The following is an 18904-nucleotide window of genomic DNA, read 5'->3' as shown; positions in this document are numbered from 1 at the left end:
CTAATATCTCTCTTCATGACAACTGTACAGGGATTATATTTTTATATGACTCACCCGTTTAAATGTTATTAAGGCTTAAAATTGAAGCGACAGGTGGGTGCTTACCGTCAACAAGTTGCTAGCACAGTGTCAGCGTTTGTTAGGTAGCGCAACCATGGTGTAACCCCAGATTCACAGACAGGGTATTTTCATGGACAACATTTCAAAACTTTTCCATGACATCTCAAGGACCCATATCAAAAAAAAAAAAATTAAATTTACTTGCCAGACATTTTATAAACACATCAGATTCAAACTCTATTCAAACATAACTTCAGTTAGCTGGCATACATCATTTATTGAAGTATTCTCTCCCATTTAATTGTGCGTGAACCAAACACCCAAAAACACCTGATAACCAGGGAAAGAGGTCATCTTCTACAGTGGGCAGCCACAGCACAGCACATGGGGACCAACTCCATAAATAAACTGAACAATCGAAATCACTTGGACTGTTAGCCATCAAACTCTGGTTGTACTGACACCAGTGACCCTCAAACATCATGATGGTAAAAAACAGGAATTCTGTAAATAGCTATGGGAATTATTTTCAAACTCACTCTTATCCTATAAATATCTCTTTCACCACTTAATATCTCTCCTCACCTGTACCTGTGAAGCCTCCTGACTGTCAGTGCTGCTCCCGTTGTGGTCCCTGAAAGCTGCCTTGTCCCTTTCTATCACAATAATGTGGATTAAAACTAAATATATGTTCAAATAAATAATGAGTACATTAGCTACATCAACATTTGTATTGCTTGCATAGATACGATGCATGATGCAACACCATAGGATGTGTTACATATTGTAAATCAATAGTTATTGACAGCTACTTACCAAAAATCGCTCTGTCTGTCAGTATTATGTATTCAAACGGCCCGCCAATAACAACTTCTTCTTCTTCGTCGGTTTTATGACAGGTGGTAACCAGCGGCGCATTACCGCCACCCACTTTGTTGGAGTGTTGCCCAGAATTATTTATCCTCCCCCGCAAAAAAACAACAAACAAAACAAACAAACAAAAAACGTAAATTATCTTTATCAGTCCAGTTTCTTCCAGATATTGGAACAGTTTTCCTACACCGATGTCTACGCCGATAACTTCCGGGAAGTCTACGTGGTCACGTGACGCACTTCCGTTGTTTTGTTTTTGTTCGTTTTTTTCCCTTTATGTTTTATTTCGTTATTTCTGTCTGTTATTCAGTATTCTGTCTCACAGTCTGTCCCATTGTTGTATATTGTTGTAAATATTTTACGTGAATAGTAATTAATTACTGTGCCACAGTGATAATCATCCGTGCGAAAAATCAGTGCGCACCTGGCCCGCCCACTCGTGGTGCGTTCAGGACAACTTGGAAAAACAAGCTCTAACTTGGTAAAATGAATTTAACGGCTGTCCAACTCGATTTACAGTCTGGGGACATAGGGGAGAGGTACAGCAGCTGCGGGGAACATGTATCCCATGTTACGTGTCATGGAAGGTTATCCATGGAAAATTACTGAAACAATTTCAATACACTAGGGTGACCATATTTTGATTTCCAAAAAAGAGGACACTCGGCCGGCCACGACATAGCCTACTTAAATGATACTCGCAGTTTACTCAAAGATGCCTTATAATTTTAATATATTTAAAGTTTATATGTATGGATAGAAAATTCAGTTATATTACAAAATAATATCTCTCAAAGACAGAAATTCAGATAGGCCCCTATAGGGACACATACACACACTAGAGTGTGGCGATCCGAGCCCGACGGTACCCGAGGTGTCGGCCGTGTTTAGTCAAAAATGTAGCTATAAATTGTATTCAGGCTCGGGTCGGATTCGGTCAGCTTTGAGTGAAAATGTAGTGTAAAAATAAATATAATCCTATTGTCTGTCCTGTTTATTGCTTGGGCACTGTTATTTACGTGACAACACCTGAACATAACACACACACACACACACACACATTGGCTGTTTGTTTCTACCTCTCTCCTTGCTGGAAGTCTCGGACCTCCAGCCGCCCACCTCCGCCTTGATTAAACGCTGAAAATAAAATAAAAGAGGGAGACAGGTTTTTCCTATTTTATGTTATTTTGTTTAATTTCTCCCTCTCCCCTCGCTGGAAGCGTCAGACCTCCCGCCTCCCGCTCCCGTCTCAAACATGGAGGTCTCCCTCTCCGCTGAGCACCCACGGCGCATGCCAGGCCTGTTGAATAGCCTGTAACCGTAACAACTGTGTGACACAAACTCAGTGCTTTAGTAATTAAATAGGCTAATGTCGGGCTCGGGTCAGGTTTTGACAGAAATATGCAGCCCGTGCCACACTCTAACACACACACACACACACATACACACACACACACACACACACACACAAGGAAAACCGGACATTATCATCAATTTATAAACACCCCCCGGACGCCCCGGACGGGATGTGAAAGTGGACATGTCCAGGCAAAAGAGGACATTTGGTCAGCCTACAATACACACAACAAAAACTTAAAAAAAAAAAATCTTATTCCTTAACTTTTCCAGGCCTGGAAAATGTGATTGTCAAATTCCATGAGTTTTCTAGATTTTATATTCCTGTGGGAACCCTGCACAGAGTATACGTAGCCTTAGCTGCTGCTACTTCAGTGTGTTTCAACTTCATGATAATTATATTACCATTACTGTATAATGTCGCCTAAAAAGTCTTACTCAAAATTTGGTTGTGCTTAGAGACCCTGCAAGGAGTCGGATATTCAGTTTTGCTGGTAAGTACATTTTGTTTTTATGGTTTTAAGCCTGTTTTTTACTTGCTAAAATTAGCATTAGCATTTTAACAATTAACCATAGACTGTAAATGCACCATGCTAACCAAGCTAGCAGCTAGCTTTAGGTTTAGCTAAAAAAACATATGGTCACTTCTGGCTCCAGAAATCCAAGATGACAGCCAAAATGCTTCAATACAGGAGTTCAGAGCAATGGATGATGCAAGGTGGCTACATCCATTATTTTATACAGCCTATGGGTGGCATACAAGGCACAATGTGAAGCACTTTGTTATTTTTTTAGAAAGTTATACTAATGTGTGCTACTTTTTGTGGTTATCACTTTACAAAAGCCTGGTCTGCTCTGCTTGGACAGACTTCACACGTGAAAGTTTTGAACATATTTTGGAAGAGGAGCCTCTCTCTGACGTGGGAGGTTGAAAGCTGGCTGTCAATCAGGTGACAGATGGCTTTCTCCAACACTACATGCTGCTCACAGCCTCTCGCTCACCCTACAAGCTGGTCACCTCTTTGGCCCTCTCACATAAGGCGACAGACGGTTGCTTAGACTGACACCATCACTCATAACATGCATCTGCCCCGAATCATCAGCCCAGCCCACTTCCCATCCACTTCACGCTGAGCCTATACATAGCCTGGCCTGTGCTCACTTTCCTTGGCTACAAAAGCACTGTAAATAGGCCCTGGATGTAATGGCTAACTTGTCTGTTGTCCATGACATTCAAATATTGACTCTGTGTTTTAGAGCATTTTGGTGCCTCTCGAGCTCCACGGCAGATTTGGATGTATTTTCAAACACAGCAAAAGCATGGTGACAGCTGTAGGAGCACTTTAAAGAGGAAAGTCTAACCAAGAGTTGCCAGCACATGAGACTTGTCATGCAGAGGACATCAGAGGAGAGACACAGACTGTCTGCCAGACAGAGAGCTGGTGTGTTTCACTGCAGCTTCCTCCCCTGCCAGGGAGCATGACCACACATGATAAGGACATCAGCGTACACTGAAATGTGAATTACAGTCAGCCTGTAAATGTGTATATCAAATCAAAACACATGTAGATTTACAGGTCTGCAGACGGAGCTGACTTTTCTATCAAGGAGGAGAGGTTACTGAGAAACTGCAGGGAAATACAGAAAATGTGACTATTCATCCATGAGTTTGTGTTGCTTGTTGTAAATAAATAATCAGTTCTACAAAGTGGATACTGCAGGATGAAAATTTCATCATCTTGGAGGAAATTGGGATGTTGCAAAACAAAAACAATGGTAAAATGTTCGGCACAAGAAAACAGATTAGAGGAGGAAAAATGGTGGGAAGTGGAACAAAAAAACAAGTATGACTGAGAGAAACAGAAACTACAGAGGCAAGTAAAGAAATAAATTAAAAGATACATCATTTATATGAAAATGTTTGAATAAAAAAAAAAGTGCGGCCTGACATGATTGTAAACTTGTCAAAACAGCGCAACATGAGTAATAGAGATCACAGAGCTTTACTGTAAGCCAGTGCGAGGACAGACATTTAACACAAAGCTGCAAGCACCAGTGTTCTGTAATCATTTCCCCAACTTAAATACAGCCCTTCTCCATAAGTGTGTGGCTGGTTGAAGCCAACGCGGCCCGGCCCACCACCAGCCCCAGGGCGGCTCCGCTGTGGCTATCACAGTGGCAAAGGCCGGACAGTTGAGGCGGTTGCCAAGAAGCCGTGCCTTTTCTTTGAGGGCAACACTTCAGATGGGCGCAGCCATAAAGGAGAGAAAATAAAGGACAAAAATATCCAGAAAGTTGCGTCTATAATTGGCTGCGCCTCTCAGCCTGTTTTTTTATGTGTGTGAGCACAGCCCAGTCAAGAACAGTAGAAGGCACTTCGTCCCCTAGTGAAACCCTACACTTTCCCCACTCACAGTTCCCTCCTACTGAGTCCACCCAAGGTTTCTGGAGCTCACCTCACCTCACTTTTTAACAACACTGTACACTGGATTGTCACCCTGGATTAAATGATAATCTCATTTTGATCTCTGGCGCCTGCAGGGGAGATATTTTGGATTATTATCTCCTGATAATGATGCTGCCCCGCTGCTGATTCAGGGTGTGACTGCTGGAGGCAGAGACACACCTCAGTAACGCTGACTAACAAGTGACAGGCCAGGTAAGAAGAACATTTGCATCATAAAAGCATCCATCTATCACTGCTATCTTCCTCTCAGACCTGACTCTAATGTTCTCATTTTTTCTTAAGCAGTTTTAAATTGTTGGCAAGAGGTGCTTTTTTTGTATCAGCATGCTGTTCAGATGCTCTATCAGAGAACAGACTTTTTTCTCTCTCTTCATCTTGAGTTGCACATGGAAAAAAAACCCACTTTCTGTTTTTTCCATTTTGGGAATGACAAACGTGGTGCTTCTGTTATAGACATCTACATCACAGTCCCAGGTCTGCCATTGAGAGAGGAAGTGGAAACGGGCCTGATGATACAGACCCACATTTTGTAAGGAATCTGGCCTCAGGTTCAGATGTTGACAGAAGCAAAGCAGCTTGTTTATAGCTTTACCTCACATACTGTATCTGCTTGTAGGACTGCAGATTAGCTCAACGCAGCACTGACAGACACATACAGTGTATTTAAATGTGATCACAGATGAAAGAGAGACAAATTAGAATATGTATGACTCATGCAAAGTTGGGTAAAGAGGATTAGGAGCATGAATCCAAATCATGTTCAGCCGCTTTTATTGGGCGACTGAGATTTTTTTCCCCACTGAAGTCTCGCTGGGCTGAATTTCTCAGATTTTAAATGCACTCTAATTGGAGCAATTACAGCGATTCCGTTAGTGTGCTTATTCTGCTCATTAATAGCACCAGTGAAACCAAGTAGCAGAAATAGCCCAGTGGAGAATCAGATAAGGAAACTTGTATCTGGAGGCCAGAACACTTTGCTTTATCCACAGTAAATAATGCACCCTCTATTTCACAGGCTACACCGACCAAGCCACAGTCAAAAGGGTGCTGTTTTTAAATTGGCTATTTCCTGGAATCATTTTCTACTGAAATATCTTTCTATTTAAATTCCCATGATCTAAAATGTGCTACAGAGATGGCAAAATATTTCACTTCAGAAGCTGAGAGTATAGTCACAGTAAACTGCGTCAAATAATGTCTTAGCCCTAAGTCATTTTATATAATATGCCTCCCATTAAAGGGTTAGCTTGACTTTTTGGAAAATACACATATTAGCTTTCTATTCTTATCTTTGGCCACTGAATATAAAGCTTCAGCTTAGCTTAGCCTAAAGACGCGAGGCAAGGACAAATAGTTAGCCTGGCTCCGTCCAACTGTAACAAAATCTTCCTGCACTTATTTAAGCAGACTTAAAGTTGACATAAGATAAAAATGCCTTTTTTAACCATTTGACATCACATCCCTCACCATATTGTGCAGCTACATAACAGTATATGACAGAAAATAAATAAATAAACAGAGATACAAAAAAAGCAACAAAATATTAATATCTTCTCATTCTTATGTCAAAATCTGAAAACAAAATACAATAGGGGCGACTTCTAGATCACCTGATAGAGTGTGCACTCTGCATAATCACGCCTCCAAAAAATAATAATGAAAAAATACAGTAATACAATCAATAATATAATAACATCCACCCGTCAGTCAATCTGCAGCTTTTAGCCGCACATAGCTAAGATTATGCTAGCTATCTAGCATTAGCATGCTCCGTCAGTGCTCCTTTGTTTCCCTGCCTATCCTGTTTATCTTGGAATCATGATACCATGAATCTACAGCTAGATGCTCACAAAATGTCATTTTATCTGGACTTAAAGCTCAGTTATTAACCCCCGCTAGTGCAAAAAATGTTGTGTAAAGATGACAAATGTGTTGTTTTACAGGAAGTTATGTGTGGGATTTGCGACTTACTCATGGGTTCATTGAGGACAGCAACCACATTCAAAGATTGATTCAAAGATGGCACCTCATTCATTCCTACATTACTCACTGGATGGCTGTTGCTCAGGAGGTTCGAGTGGCTGTTCACTAATTGGTAGATTGGCAGTTCAGTCCCTGGCTCCTCTACTCCACATGCCAGATACCCCTTTTCCACCAACATGGAGTTGATTCCCACACCTAATTTTGAACCATTGAGAGCCTTTGGATCAATAATGAACCTTTTCAGAACCTGAAAAGCTGGAACCAAAAAACAGGAGGTTTTCCTTGACCTGAAGTGCAAATTGTGGCGGCATCAGTGGGCGTGTCATATTCTTCTGGAGAAATCAACTTCATCAGAAATCATCAGGGAAAAAAGAGCTGTGGTCTCATTTATAGTTGATCCATACTTGATTTTTCTGGTTCTAACAAATATCTGTAACAACAGAACAGAAGTTTGCAGGTTATTCATGTGATACACAGTTTTGCTACCACCGACTTGCATTGTGCAACATCTTCCAGTGATGACACATCCTTATTTAGAATTTTTCCACTCAGTACTGATGGAAATGTGGGTTGGTTTGCTAGAGAGCACCAAGGTTCCAAGAATCCTGACCAGAACTGGTTCAAGAACCAGAGTTAATGTGGTGGCAAACGGGTAAAAATGACATGGCTGTGACGCTCAAACTGAACAGTAGGTGGCACATTGTACAGTAGCCTCAACCACCAGTGTGTGAAGGTGAGTTCAAATGTGTGAATGTGACATATATACACTGAAAAAGGCACCACTGGCTTTCTCACACTTCAGCATGCACACCTGAGTCCCACTCTCGTCTATAGACCTCCCCTGGGCGAGTCGGCTGACTTCCTGTTGAATCATTCAGCTCTTCTAGACTTTCCAAATCCTACTGCGCCAAATGGATCAAATTCTGGTAATAGAAATAGTCATCCTGGGGGTGTGTAACAATCAGAAAAATGTATTCACGGTTTCACATCCATTTCTTTCCAAAGAAATAAAGCGTTTTGGGCCAGTGTGTGTCACATGATAAACTCAGATGTTGCAATACCCAGTATAGCCACTATGCCAAAATAGCTTCCCAGCACGGCTCCATCCTGTTGGGTTTGAGTCACTGCTCTCAGCCGAGAAATAGTCCAGCACATTATTCCACCGTTAAACCTCAACCTGTTGTTTTTACACCTCAGTTTTGTGTGTATTAAGCAAGATAAAATGCGGTCAGTGGTGGACTTGCTTTTTTCTTCTCTTTCCAGTCTGTATGCAAAGCTCCGCTAACTGTCTCCTATTTATCAAACAAGGAATAAACTTATATCCCAAAGTATTCCTTGAAGATATTCCATAAATACATTCTCAAACATTAGAGAGCACAGAGAAGACGTCAAAGGATGGTAAAGAACTTTTCAGAACACAAAGGACTCGTATCATTGCTTTCCAGGTTGTGCATAACTCAGATTTTCCTCAACGTCCCCCAGTGACCCTCCACAGTGAGACGCTCTCCCAGTCCGGATGAGTCCATGTTATGGCTACAGTCAATGCCACATCAGCCCTGAGGGCAGGCATCACAGCCAGTGGTGTACAACAGGAGCAGGAATAGTTTTGTGTTTATTTGACAGGTTTCTGTCAGCGCCAGCCGGGCACAACAGCCTCGTAAATGAACCCAACAGAGACGGACTGAGTGGTCCTTTGCAACATGCTGGTGGATCAAAGCTGAACAAATTCCCCTCTAGCAGCTCCAAATGACAACTAGAGATACCTGTGTGCATTTCAAACTTTGAGACATCAGTATGGAGAAATCATACGGTGCAGCATCAGCAGTCTGCGCACTGCTAACGTTGTGCTTTTGCTGTCTTGTGGGTGGAGATGGTAAAATAAAATGTCTGGCAGCAAGTTCCTACAATCTTTGGAGCGTCCAGTTTTCTCTGGATGGAGCGTTCACTTGCTGCTGTAGGGAGACGTGTTTTTCAGTCTTAGGCTTTAATTATCACATCCTGAGAATGGAGAACATTTCCTGCCAGCTTCCATACCGAGAAGAGATTCAAACAGGGGACAACAGACAATAGGGGGGATGAGATAGAGATTTCTCTCTTATTGGAGCTTCTTTACATATAAAGTGCAAAATACAATCTGAACTCAGCTTTCCATCAGCCCCCTTCTCAACATAGAGATGTGGCAGCAGCCTTTGTAGGAGGCCTGCTTTTTTTTTTTTTTTACAGCAATTTCCCTGCACTACAGGAAGTACTTCATCCACTTTGGTTTCACCGCTGGAGAGAAATTATCCTAAATCCTGTTTGCCAAGCTGTCCCTCTGCAAACAGGATTTAGATTCTAAAGTGTCTCATAGTTCTGTTTCACATTTATAAAGTGAACTAAGTGACTGTGGTGAATTGTTGATGTTTCCACTGACCTTTCCACAGACTGGACAGCTTGATGGTGGTAATAAGCTAAACTAAACAGACCGAGGCCGAGATGGAATTACGACTGGGATTTAGGATCACCCTGGTCTTGGTCATCCTGGCCTTGACTCTTTCCAGCGAGAGAGTGGAAGCACAGAGGGCAGGTAAGACCATTAAGCCTAAATATTTTGATATAATACCAGTGCTTGAGATTACTTTGACCGGATGTGACTAAACCCTGCTGTATCCACTCATGACAGGATGTAAAAATGTTCACTATGACTTGGCGTTTATCCTGGATACCTCATCCAGTGTTGGGAAGGAGAATTTCGAGAAGATCAGGCAATGGGTGGCCAACCTTGTAGAGTCTTTCGATGTGGCACCTGACAAGACGAGAGTAGCCGTGGTTCGCTACAGTGACAGACCCACCACTGAGTTCACCCTGGGTAGACACAGGACCCTGGAAGATGTGAAGCGAGCTGCCCGTAATATCCGTTACCTGGGGGGGAATACAATGACCGGGGATGCTATCAGCTACACCACCACCAACATCTTCACGGAGCAGAACGGAGCGAGGCCCGCAGCCAGAGGCATTCAGAAGGTAGCCATCCTTCTGACAGATGGCCGAAGCCAGGATTATGTTCTGGAGCCCTCGAAGGCGGCTGCCAAAGCCGGCATCAGGATGTTTGCCGTGGGCATCGGGGAGGCGCTGAAGGTGGAGCTGGAGGAGATCGCCGCCGAGCCAAAGAATGCCCACGTCTTCCATGTGACGGACTTTAATGCCATTGACAAGATCAGAGGCAGGCTGAGGAGGAGGCTGTGTGAGAGTAAGTCAGCCATCGGGCTCGGTGCCAACACATCACTCACACTGCATGCCGCATGGCTTCTGTTTGAAGCCTCCCTTTGAAGGGCTTGCCTCACCCTGAACGTGCACTTAATCAAATTAGACGCTTATTTTAACCTTTAAACACTATTGGGAGGAAAGACCCTCACCACAAAACCCCACCCTGACCACTAAGAGCTGCGGCGCATGGCTACAGTGCTATCATGGCTGACAGAATATAAAGCATGAGGGGGGCTGCTGCAGAAACTGGCTTGTAAATGACAGTTTTCTAACCAAGACATTTCTGTGGTGGAGCTGCCTTTTTGACTGCTGCTTTGGTGCAGAGGTGCTTAGCATTGGAAAGCCTGTCTTAAGCTAACCTCAACATTTTTTTTCCACTAGTGTGCTGAGAAAATCTTCTAACACAAGCGCACAGGCTCAGAGAGTAGCTTACAAATGAATTAACTGAAACAGGCTTAAAAAACACAGTTTCATGTTGTCTGGTAGCTGCGAGGAGAAGTGGAGAGGCATCTGTGTGTGAGTGTTTTCACAGAGAAGATGGATGCTTTGCACTCCAACACTTAAATTCCTGCCTAAAATTAGCCAGACAGGAAAGAAAAGGATGCCATGAGTCCTAGCCGCAAACAGTAAATACAAAAACGGAAGTGACATGATTACACGGTTTAGCACACAGACGAGCAAAGACAAACTCTCAACCGTCACTGTGATCTGGCTCTAAATTGTCAAGTGTGATGAGGTGAAAGTACAGATTGCTCTGAAGGAAGTGTTGATTCAGACAAAAACACCTTTCTTCTTTTTTAAGGGCATGTCATCTTGCAGAGTGATACTGGCGCAGCGTGGAGATTCATTTTAAAGCCTCTGACCTTTGACCTTGCTCCCTGACTCCATACATTTCCAGTCTGTCAACTAATAATGTAGGTTATATTTTATAAAACATGCCACACATGCAGGTTTAGAGCTCAGAACTCGCCAAAGGCTAAATTTACAGTCAGAAAGTTCCAGTGTTTTCTTTCTGTAATCTCTAAAATCACCACGAGTGAGTCTCTAAGTATATCAGTGGTCAGCACGACTGGCTCGGAGTTATTTTCACCCAGAAAATTATAGCTCTAATGTTTCAAGTGGGTCCGGTGCAGCCGCTCCAGTGTCCATGTCGAAAGTTTTCACCTTTTAATCTATAGGTTTAAAAATGGACGCTACTTATTATGTGCCGCACTGATTCATTAGAGCGCGTGTGGGCTCGCATAGATCACACACTCAACCTTACGTGACTCAAGTGACAGAGAAATATCAAAGCTCTTGTCTAACACCTGCAGTGCGTTTAAAAAATTCAGCAGCCGTAATGACGACAGGTAACACGGGTAATAGTAAGGATTAAAAATTGATCAAACTCCGGCTGCAGAAAAGAAAAAGAAAAGGTGGTTGTTGGCTGCTGCTGATATCATGAACCTGTGTGAGACATTTGTTTCCACAGGCAGGTTTTACATTGCTTCCATTTTAACTCACAGCCGGATCCCTAAATTATAGCTCCAGGGCCACGAGTGCAGGGAGTAGCTCAGCTATCTAGCATGCTAAGTCTCAGGGCTGTGTGACAACAGCATCTTTAAAAAAGGGTGACGCACTTCCATTCATTCACAGCACGGTAATTTTTGGTGGACTTGCTGGCTTTATAAACAATAAAAACCAAGCATCTTTTCTGAGATCCTCAATTATCACTTTAAAAAGACTTTAAGACAGAAGGAAAAAGAGTCTTTCTCTTTAACTGCTGAGCAAACTGAAGACAGACGCTCACAAACTTTACTGCTGGAATTAGAAATAAATCATGTGAGATACCACTTGTGGAATTACTGACAAGTATGCTGCGAGTTAAATTAGCTGCTTGTATTTTGCTATGAGACAGGGAACAGAAAAACAAGCCATGTCAAGCCAGAGCCGTCCTCATAATGAACACTGCAAAGGTTAATAGCTGCTCCGACAGGCTGATTTTTATAGCTGTGATTTAAGAAGATTGTAGGGTTTGATAGTAGATGTTTGACAGATACTTGATCTATTAGGGAAGTTGGAGTGTCTCATTGTGATATTTTCAGCCGCAGATAATATTTAGGGCTGACAGTCGGGACGCAGACAAATTGTGGGGCTGATATGAGGCTTTAATGAGAAGTTCCTCTGAACAGATTGATTACAAACTGATGACAGGATCCTGATTTGCTGTCGCACCTAATCAACAGCGTGAGAATATATCTCCCCACATGGGATGGGTGAGAGGGGTCTTTTCAAATTCACCTTGTCACATTGTGAAATGAATGCAGGGGAGCAGATCAAAGTTATTTTCAAACGCCGATGCATCCAGGTTCGTCTTGATATATCTGAGACGTCATTTGTGCAAAATACACCAATTATTTAGTGGGGACTGTTGCAGCTATACAATCTATTTTGTTTCACCCAAATGGCAGCAAGAAACATGGTTCCTCACTTGCCTCTTGTAGTTTCTAGACATACAGATATTTTTGGTTTTATTTACCCAGGTTTTTTGATATCAGCTTCTGATTTCTTACATAATCCAAATGCAATGAAGGTAATAGATATCTTGTTTGTTGTGCTCACAGGGCCTATGTAGAGCTTGTGCGGAGCCTAAGCAAGTGGCCGTCCCTGTTGTGAGCATTTAAACTTGTGCAGAGGTGTGTTTGTGTCACTTGCAGTTACACCTCCAGAACACTAGTGGGTGGTGGATTTTTCTGCCAGTGTGTTGAGATTCTGTTAAGTGCAGTGAAGTTTGATTGACTCAACTAAAACCCCCAAAACACACATGAAACAAAGTTTAAAAGCAACAACATTAAACAAAAGTACAAAATTCACTCCAGGGAGTTCCTCGTGAACGATCGTTAGCATTAGCATTTTAGCATACCTGGTTCCCTTGTCTCAGAGTCATTAGCTGTGTTCGAAATCGCTCCCTATCACGGATATAGTGCACTATATAGTGTGTTCGCCATTTTGTAGTGTTGTTCGAATTCTCTGCAGTTAATTTCATTCACTATATAGTGGACTATAAAATACCCACAATGCACAGCAAATGTGAGTGAACAAACGATGTACCCTACATTTTACTCCCGTATACCACAATGCAATGCGGTCGTCTTTTGCCAGAGGAGAAGAAGAAGAACAACCGCAAAGATGGCACAAAAAGAAAAGAAACGAATAGAATGCTAGCCGGTAACGTTAGCTCACGAGCTAACAATAGCCACTTAGCTCGCACGAGCCAGGTAGCTTGTAGCTCGTGCACTATCGTGGGCTATTACAGCTCACAATGCAGACACACAACGGTAGCTGACAAAACCAAACGTCCACACCATTGACATTTCAACAATTTATTGACAAAAAGTACAACCACCATACAGTTCGATCATCCTCAAAGCGCCCAGTTTGTTTATATGATGCTTGGCGCGTCCACTTGCGTCACAGGAGTATGCGGCGCAGCTACTGACGCAACGACGTTCAGAAAATTTCAGTTAGTGTCCGAAATCTCTTTCAGTCGTTCCCCATGTAGTGCATTATATAGTAAACACGAAATAGGGAATAGTGAGTGAGTGAGTGAGTGAGTGGACAGTTTCGAACACAGCTATTGTTTTTTTTTTTGAATGGTTAAGTCCAAGTTTAAGAGACTTTCACATTTTGTTCTATGACCAAAAATACGTCAATAAATACCACACTCGTGAATTTTGCAGCTTTTATATGTCTTCAAAAAGGCGATTGCTAACAAGTGGCTAAATGAGAGTAGAGACCGTAATCACGCCGAACACAGCTTTACAGCATTGTTGAGGTGGGGATGCTAAGTCATGCAACCTTAATGTAATTGGTTTACAGCCTAACGCTACCTTTTTACTTCTGGCGTTGCATTTGGACTTCAAAAATCACAAAGAGGTGTTCATTGTGAGCTTATTTTCTGTGATAATTCAAAATCCCATGAAAGAATCTTATGGGCTTTTTGACGAGGGAAGGACGCTAACTTTTGCATTGGCCTCCAGAAAAATGTCATTGGATGTCATCCATCCAAGTGTTTTTTGCTAGACATGTTTCCTCCACAATAACAACATGCCAACATTATTAGCATATAAGTTGTCATTATGTAATGCATAAATTAGCCTGGTGACTAGCAGACGTACTCATATGTAGTGAGGATAAATCTTACACAAGACTATAAATGTTGTTATGTGGGGCTTTATTGTCTCTGTGGAATAAAAGTAGCCCACATAAATGCTTAGTTTCCACTGAGGGAAATGGTTTCAGTTTTCAAAAATAAACTGGAAGTCTGCGTTGCCACGACATGTAGTTACTTCTGGGGAGGTAGAAGTCAGGCTACTGCGTAGGCTATGGCGTAGAATACACATCCAGGCCGAGCCTACGCCATAGGTATGTCATCGATTCAAGGCAGAAGTATAAACCCACTTAAGGCCACTTAAGTTATTAAAAGTCATCCCAAGGGCGATATGGATGTCTGTACCAAATTTCATATCAATCCATCCAATAGCTGTTGAGGTATTTCACTCTGTACCACAGTGGTGACATTGCCATCCTTCTAGCCGTGCTGCTAACGTGCCTAACATTTCGACAGTAACGTGTGCTTGAATGTCTCACCACCTCCACCTCCAAGTGACATGTTGTTTTTGGTTATTTGGATGAACCCTTTAAAATGCCAATCACAGCTGTAATGTTTACATCTAATAAACCAAACAGGATCCATATCTGCGCTCTTTAGCTGTGAAGCTGGCATCTTGACACAAATAGAAAACACCCCTCCTGCCAATAAAAACCAAACCTGATGGTATTGCCTTTCTTACTGTCATCACCATGACTGAAATATGTGTGTGTGGAAATATAAAACTGTTACTGCTTCTCAGGCCTGTGGAGGTGCCTCCTGCTCTTGTCAGGCCACACACTCCACTCCCAGACATCAGGCAGGAGAGATGGAGGGCATTTTGTCTGCGCCGCTGCTCTGCAGATCACATATCATGAGATCACCATTTCGTAAAACAATCCGGCAGTTCACACCTTTTTCATCTGACCCCTCATAAAGTTTCAGGATGACTGCTTTTTGTCATGACACACTAACACATGATTAGATTTCCAACAGGAAGGTTAACAATAAAAGTGTTTGAACAATGCTCTGCGTACCCTGTGTTCCCAAATGATCATCATAACCTGATTTACAATGTGTCTGACTGTACTATTGTCCTCTCTCCTCAGATGTCCTGTGTCCAAACATGAAGGTTCAACCTGATCGCTTTAAGCCCAACAGCACCAGTTATGGTCTTGAAGAGGTTCCAGGTATGTGCAAACTGCTGCTTTTCTAACAGCGACACGCAGCACTGGCAAAACTTGTCAGCCACAAAGTCAGCTCATTGTTTTTTAAAGCATTTCCTATACACTCCCACATTCAGCTTTTTTTACATGAAGAGAAACTTTTTAGATGCATTTAGACAGTCTTCACTCACAATTTCCTCCGTTTCTGATTGAAAACGAATTGATTTTATTCATGACTTGGAAAGTGCTACCTTCCTGCTGCATTCATTTTCGCCGTTATAAAAACTCAATATACTTGCAAAAACCAAACTGCTGACAGATTTGACTTTATCCACATTTTTTCTCTTTACGTCACAGCTAATCATTTTGCAAACCAAGCTGCTGTGTTTAAGAAGTATTTTGTCTATAGTTCCAGGCAGCCATTGACTTCCATTCATTTTCATATGGCATGACAATAAACTTCTATGAATTATGTTTTGAATTACACTCAATATCATGTTACAAGGGATGAGCGAGTACACAATTATCTATATCTGTTCGACCAACAAAATTACCTGTATCCATATCTGTACTCAGAGTGGGCAGAGTCACCGCCTAAAATGGGTGGAGTATAAACCGGCTACTAGTTGGAACCATCTGGGAAGTTGTTATCTTAAATCAGGCCCAGCAAGCGTGCCAGAGAGTCCCGAAAGACTTTTCCCATAGACTAACATTGGCAAAGAGACATCAGTATATCAGTGGCTACATTTTTTGAGTATCACAGCCCCGACAAATGGATTTGTTTCACTGTGAGGATTGGATCCATTTGGTCCGATAACATTTCAAGAGTCTAGAGGAGCTGCATGACTAAATCATTTTATCCCCATTCAAGTTCAGCTTGGCTGACAGAGTCTCTGGTGCACTTCCTCTTTTGGCCCAAAACTCTGAGTACTTTTAAACCCTGAAAGTGGAACGTTTTTGGCTTTGTGTGCCGCTGAGCAACCTTCATAGGAATGCACGGTGCCCTGCCTCTAACGCTGTATCCAGTTCTCATCCATGTTTTAAACCTGACATTGATAGGGGTTGATCAGAAGTTGCTGTACTTACTATTCATTGGAAAACTATTTACAGAACAGCTTCAGGATTGAGCTTCTGATCATTTTTGATCACAAGAGTAGGAGACTGAACACAGCTACCCAACGCAGGGTTGTACTTCATCACTAGTGCGGATATTTACACAGTTTACACGGATGATTCTCATATTCGTAAAACGTATATTATCCATACTGGATACGTGTTTCATCCGAGTATCTTGGTCAACCCTACAAGCTAGCCATTTTCATCATAGTTGGTCTCCCATGTCCACTTTTTGGAGAAAGGCTGTTTGCTTTATTGCTGAGAGGAGCCTTATAAATGAACACAGAACTATCTTGTTTATTAAACCCCCAAAATAAAAGTGTGAAAACAACAAGCTAGCAGTTTCCCCTGCTTCAAGTCTTTCAGCTAAAGCTAAACTAAGCTAAGCTGTTGCTAAGAGCTTCGTATTATGTAACTGCAGTCACATGACACATTGTTTGGGTTAAACATGAGCATGTTACAGTCCTGGAGGATTATTAATGTGCACCTCCTCCTGTACTGCCTTAATATGCACATTCAGCACATCCAATGCATCAAAACATTGTTTTCTAGTTGGAGCCGCGCCTCGTTTTCAAACTGTATGGTTTGACTAAAATGAACAATGACAGCAATATAGTCCACGATGAGCAGCGCTAAAATCAACCTGCGTAGTTGTCCCTCCATTGTGACATTAGAAAGTGTCACATTTATCTTGCAAGTGTACTCTTCTTCAACGTTTGCTTTACTTCCTGGATTTTTCCCACATGGAAATTCTGACCAATCAAGAGCAGCTTTCTCACACAAGGCATTTGATCTGGTCCTCTTGTAAATGCTGCTGTGAGAACACGAACTAACTTTGGAACAACATGAGTCCCTGATTCAGACCAAAGCAGACCACTCTAGGTCTGAAAGCACCCTAAGTGTATTTACCAAAATGTCAAACTATTCTTTAAAGAGGGAACATTTCCAAACACTCTATGTTGCTTTAAATACAGCTCTTATTCTGTAGTTAAGTGAGCTAGTCGTCCGCTAAGTGAAGTGCATCACTAGTCCTCCACCATTTGAATGTTTTTATTTTCTTATATTCCAAGCTGCTGAGTTAAAGGTTTCTCAGAACTCTTGAATAGCGTTTCACCAGAAAGGTCGGATGTTGTTATAAGAGTGTCTTTTGGGGGATCTGAGTTCCTGTCTGTGTCTCCCACCCACATCCATCACGCTGAGAGAAAAAACAGATGCACTGGCATGACTGTTTGGACTCCTGCTACGCTGAACTTCACGGAAAGGGAAATGTCAGAGCGCTGAAAGCTGTGTTTTAGAAAGTTTGACTCTAAAGAAATATGTCTGGCACCTTGACACCTGATAATCTGTGTCAACTGATAAGAGCTTTTTATAGCAAATTACTGACATTTTGCTGATGGACTGCGTGACAGTATCTGTGTTTCTTAAGAAATATATTCTTGACAGGCTGTAAAGTCCTCTTTGAAACATTTCATGGGTCACTGAACAGCATCATTATTTCATGATGGAAGTGGGCATGTAAATGAGAAATCCATTTAAGAAACAAAACAGAATAATGAACATTCATCCACAATTAAACAGTCCACCCCCTGATTTTTTTTAGGTTTGTGGGGCTGTGGATCCTAACCCAGCATGAGGCAGGGTTCACCCTGGAACAGTCACCTGTGTATCACAGGGCTGAAAACTTAAACAAGCACATTAATCAATCTAACCTCCATGTCTTCAGACTGAGAGAGGAAACCAAAGCACCCAGAGGAAATCCACGCAGACATAATATGCAAGCTCCACAAAGACTGTAAGTTCAGTCTGTCTGGACTTCCGCTATAAGGTTGCTGTGCCAACTCAAGCCCTCAGGAAGTTGAATCTAATTTGACATAGTGGCCGAATGTGGAATTAAGTCTCTCACGTGATGTCATGTGGCTGAAAAAGACTTTTTCCCATAGTCTACACTGTGACAAAGAACTCACACTGTACATTACACTGTAAATCAGTGGATACAATTTTTTGAGGGTCATACTCCCCACGAAATGACTTGTTTCACCATCACGATTTGATCCATGCCGTCCGAGAACATTTTGCAAGTCTAGAGCCCCACACTTGAATCATTTTTATCCCCATTTAAGTTAGCAGAGGGCTAAACTGGAAGTTTAGCAGCTTGGCCAACCTAATGTTTTGTTCACAGCAGGCACAAATAAAACAATTTGCATGAGTTAATTACATGTAAAGTCAATGTAAAGACACAATTAGATACAAAGTCCCTTCAGCCGGCACGATTCGAATGATGTAAAATACTTGAATTAAGTGGCGAGATGAAGTGAGTAGTGGGATTTCGGCAATCAGCATTGAGATCCTCCGGGGACGCATTACACTGAGGATGTACCAGCAGAAGTTCATTCATTGATTCATCGATTTCATGAACGTATGAAGTGAACAACATCACAAAATATTATGGCGTGCAAACTCGCACGAGTGACTCCACATGAAAATTTGGCATTGAATTTGGTGTGAACA

General features: G+C 42.1%; 1 protein-coding gene across 2 annotated transcripts in view; it reads left to right on the top strand.

The window, feature by feature from the left end:
* The first annotated feature begins 4690 nt into the window (after positions 1 to 4690).
* The window catches only part of col22a1 (collagen, type XXII, alpha 1), an 87953-nt gene continuing 73739 nt past the window's right edge, over positions 4691 to 18904 (top strand). For both annotated transcript variants that reach the window (XM_033637212.2, XM_033637211.2), the window contains exons 1-4: positions 4691 to 4948; positions 9163 to 9305; positions 9402 to 9968; positions 15224 to 15304. In XM_033637212.2, coding sequence (XP_033493103.1) covers positions 9215 to 9305; positions 9402 to 9968; positions 15224 to 15304 — 739 coding nt within the window. In that variant the 5' untranslated portion in view covers positions 4691 to 4948; positions 9163 to 9214. The remainder of the gene's footprint in view (positions 4949 to 9162; positions 9306 to 9401; positions 9969 to 15223; positions 15305 to 18904) is intronic.

This window comes from Epinephelus lanceolatus, chromosome 16 (assembly GCF_041903045.1).
Source record: "Epinephelus lanceolatus isolate andai-2023 chromosome 16, ASM4190304v1, whole genome shotgun sequence".
In the NCBI taxonomy this organism is placed as follows: Eukaryota; Metazoa; Chordata; class Actinopteri; order Perciformes; family Serranidae; genus Epinephelus; species Epinephelus lanceolatus.
The sequence above is the reverse complement of the archived record's forward strand: the minus strand, read 5'-3'. Positions and strand labels throughout refer to the sequence as shown.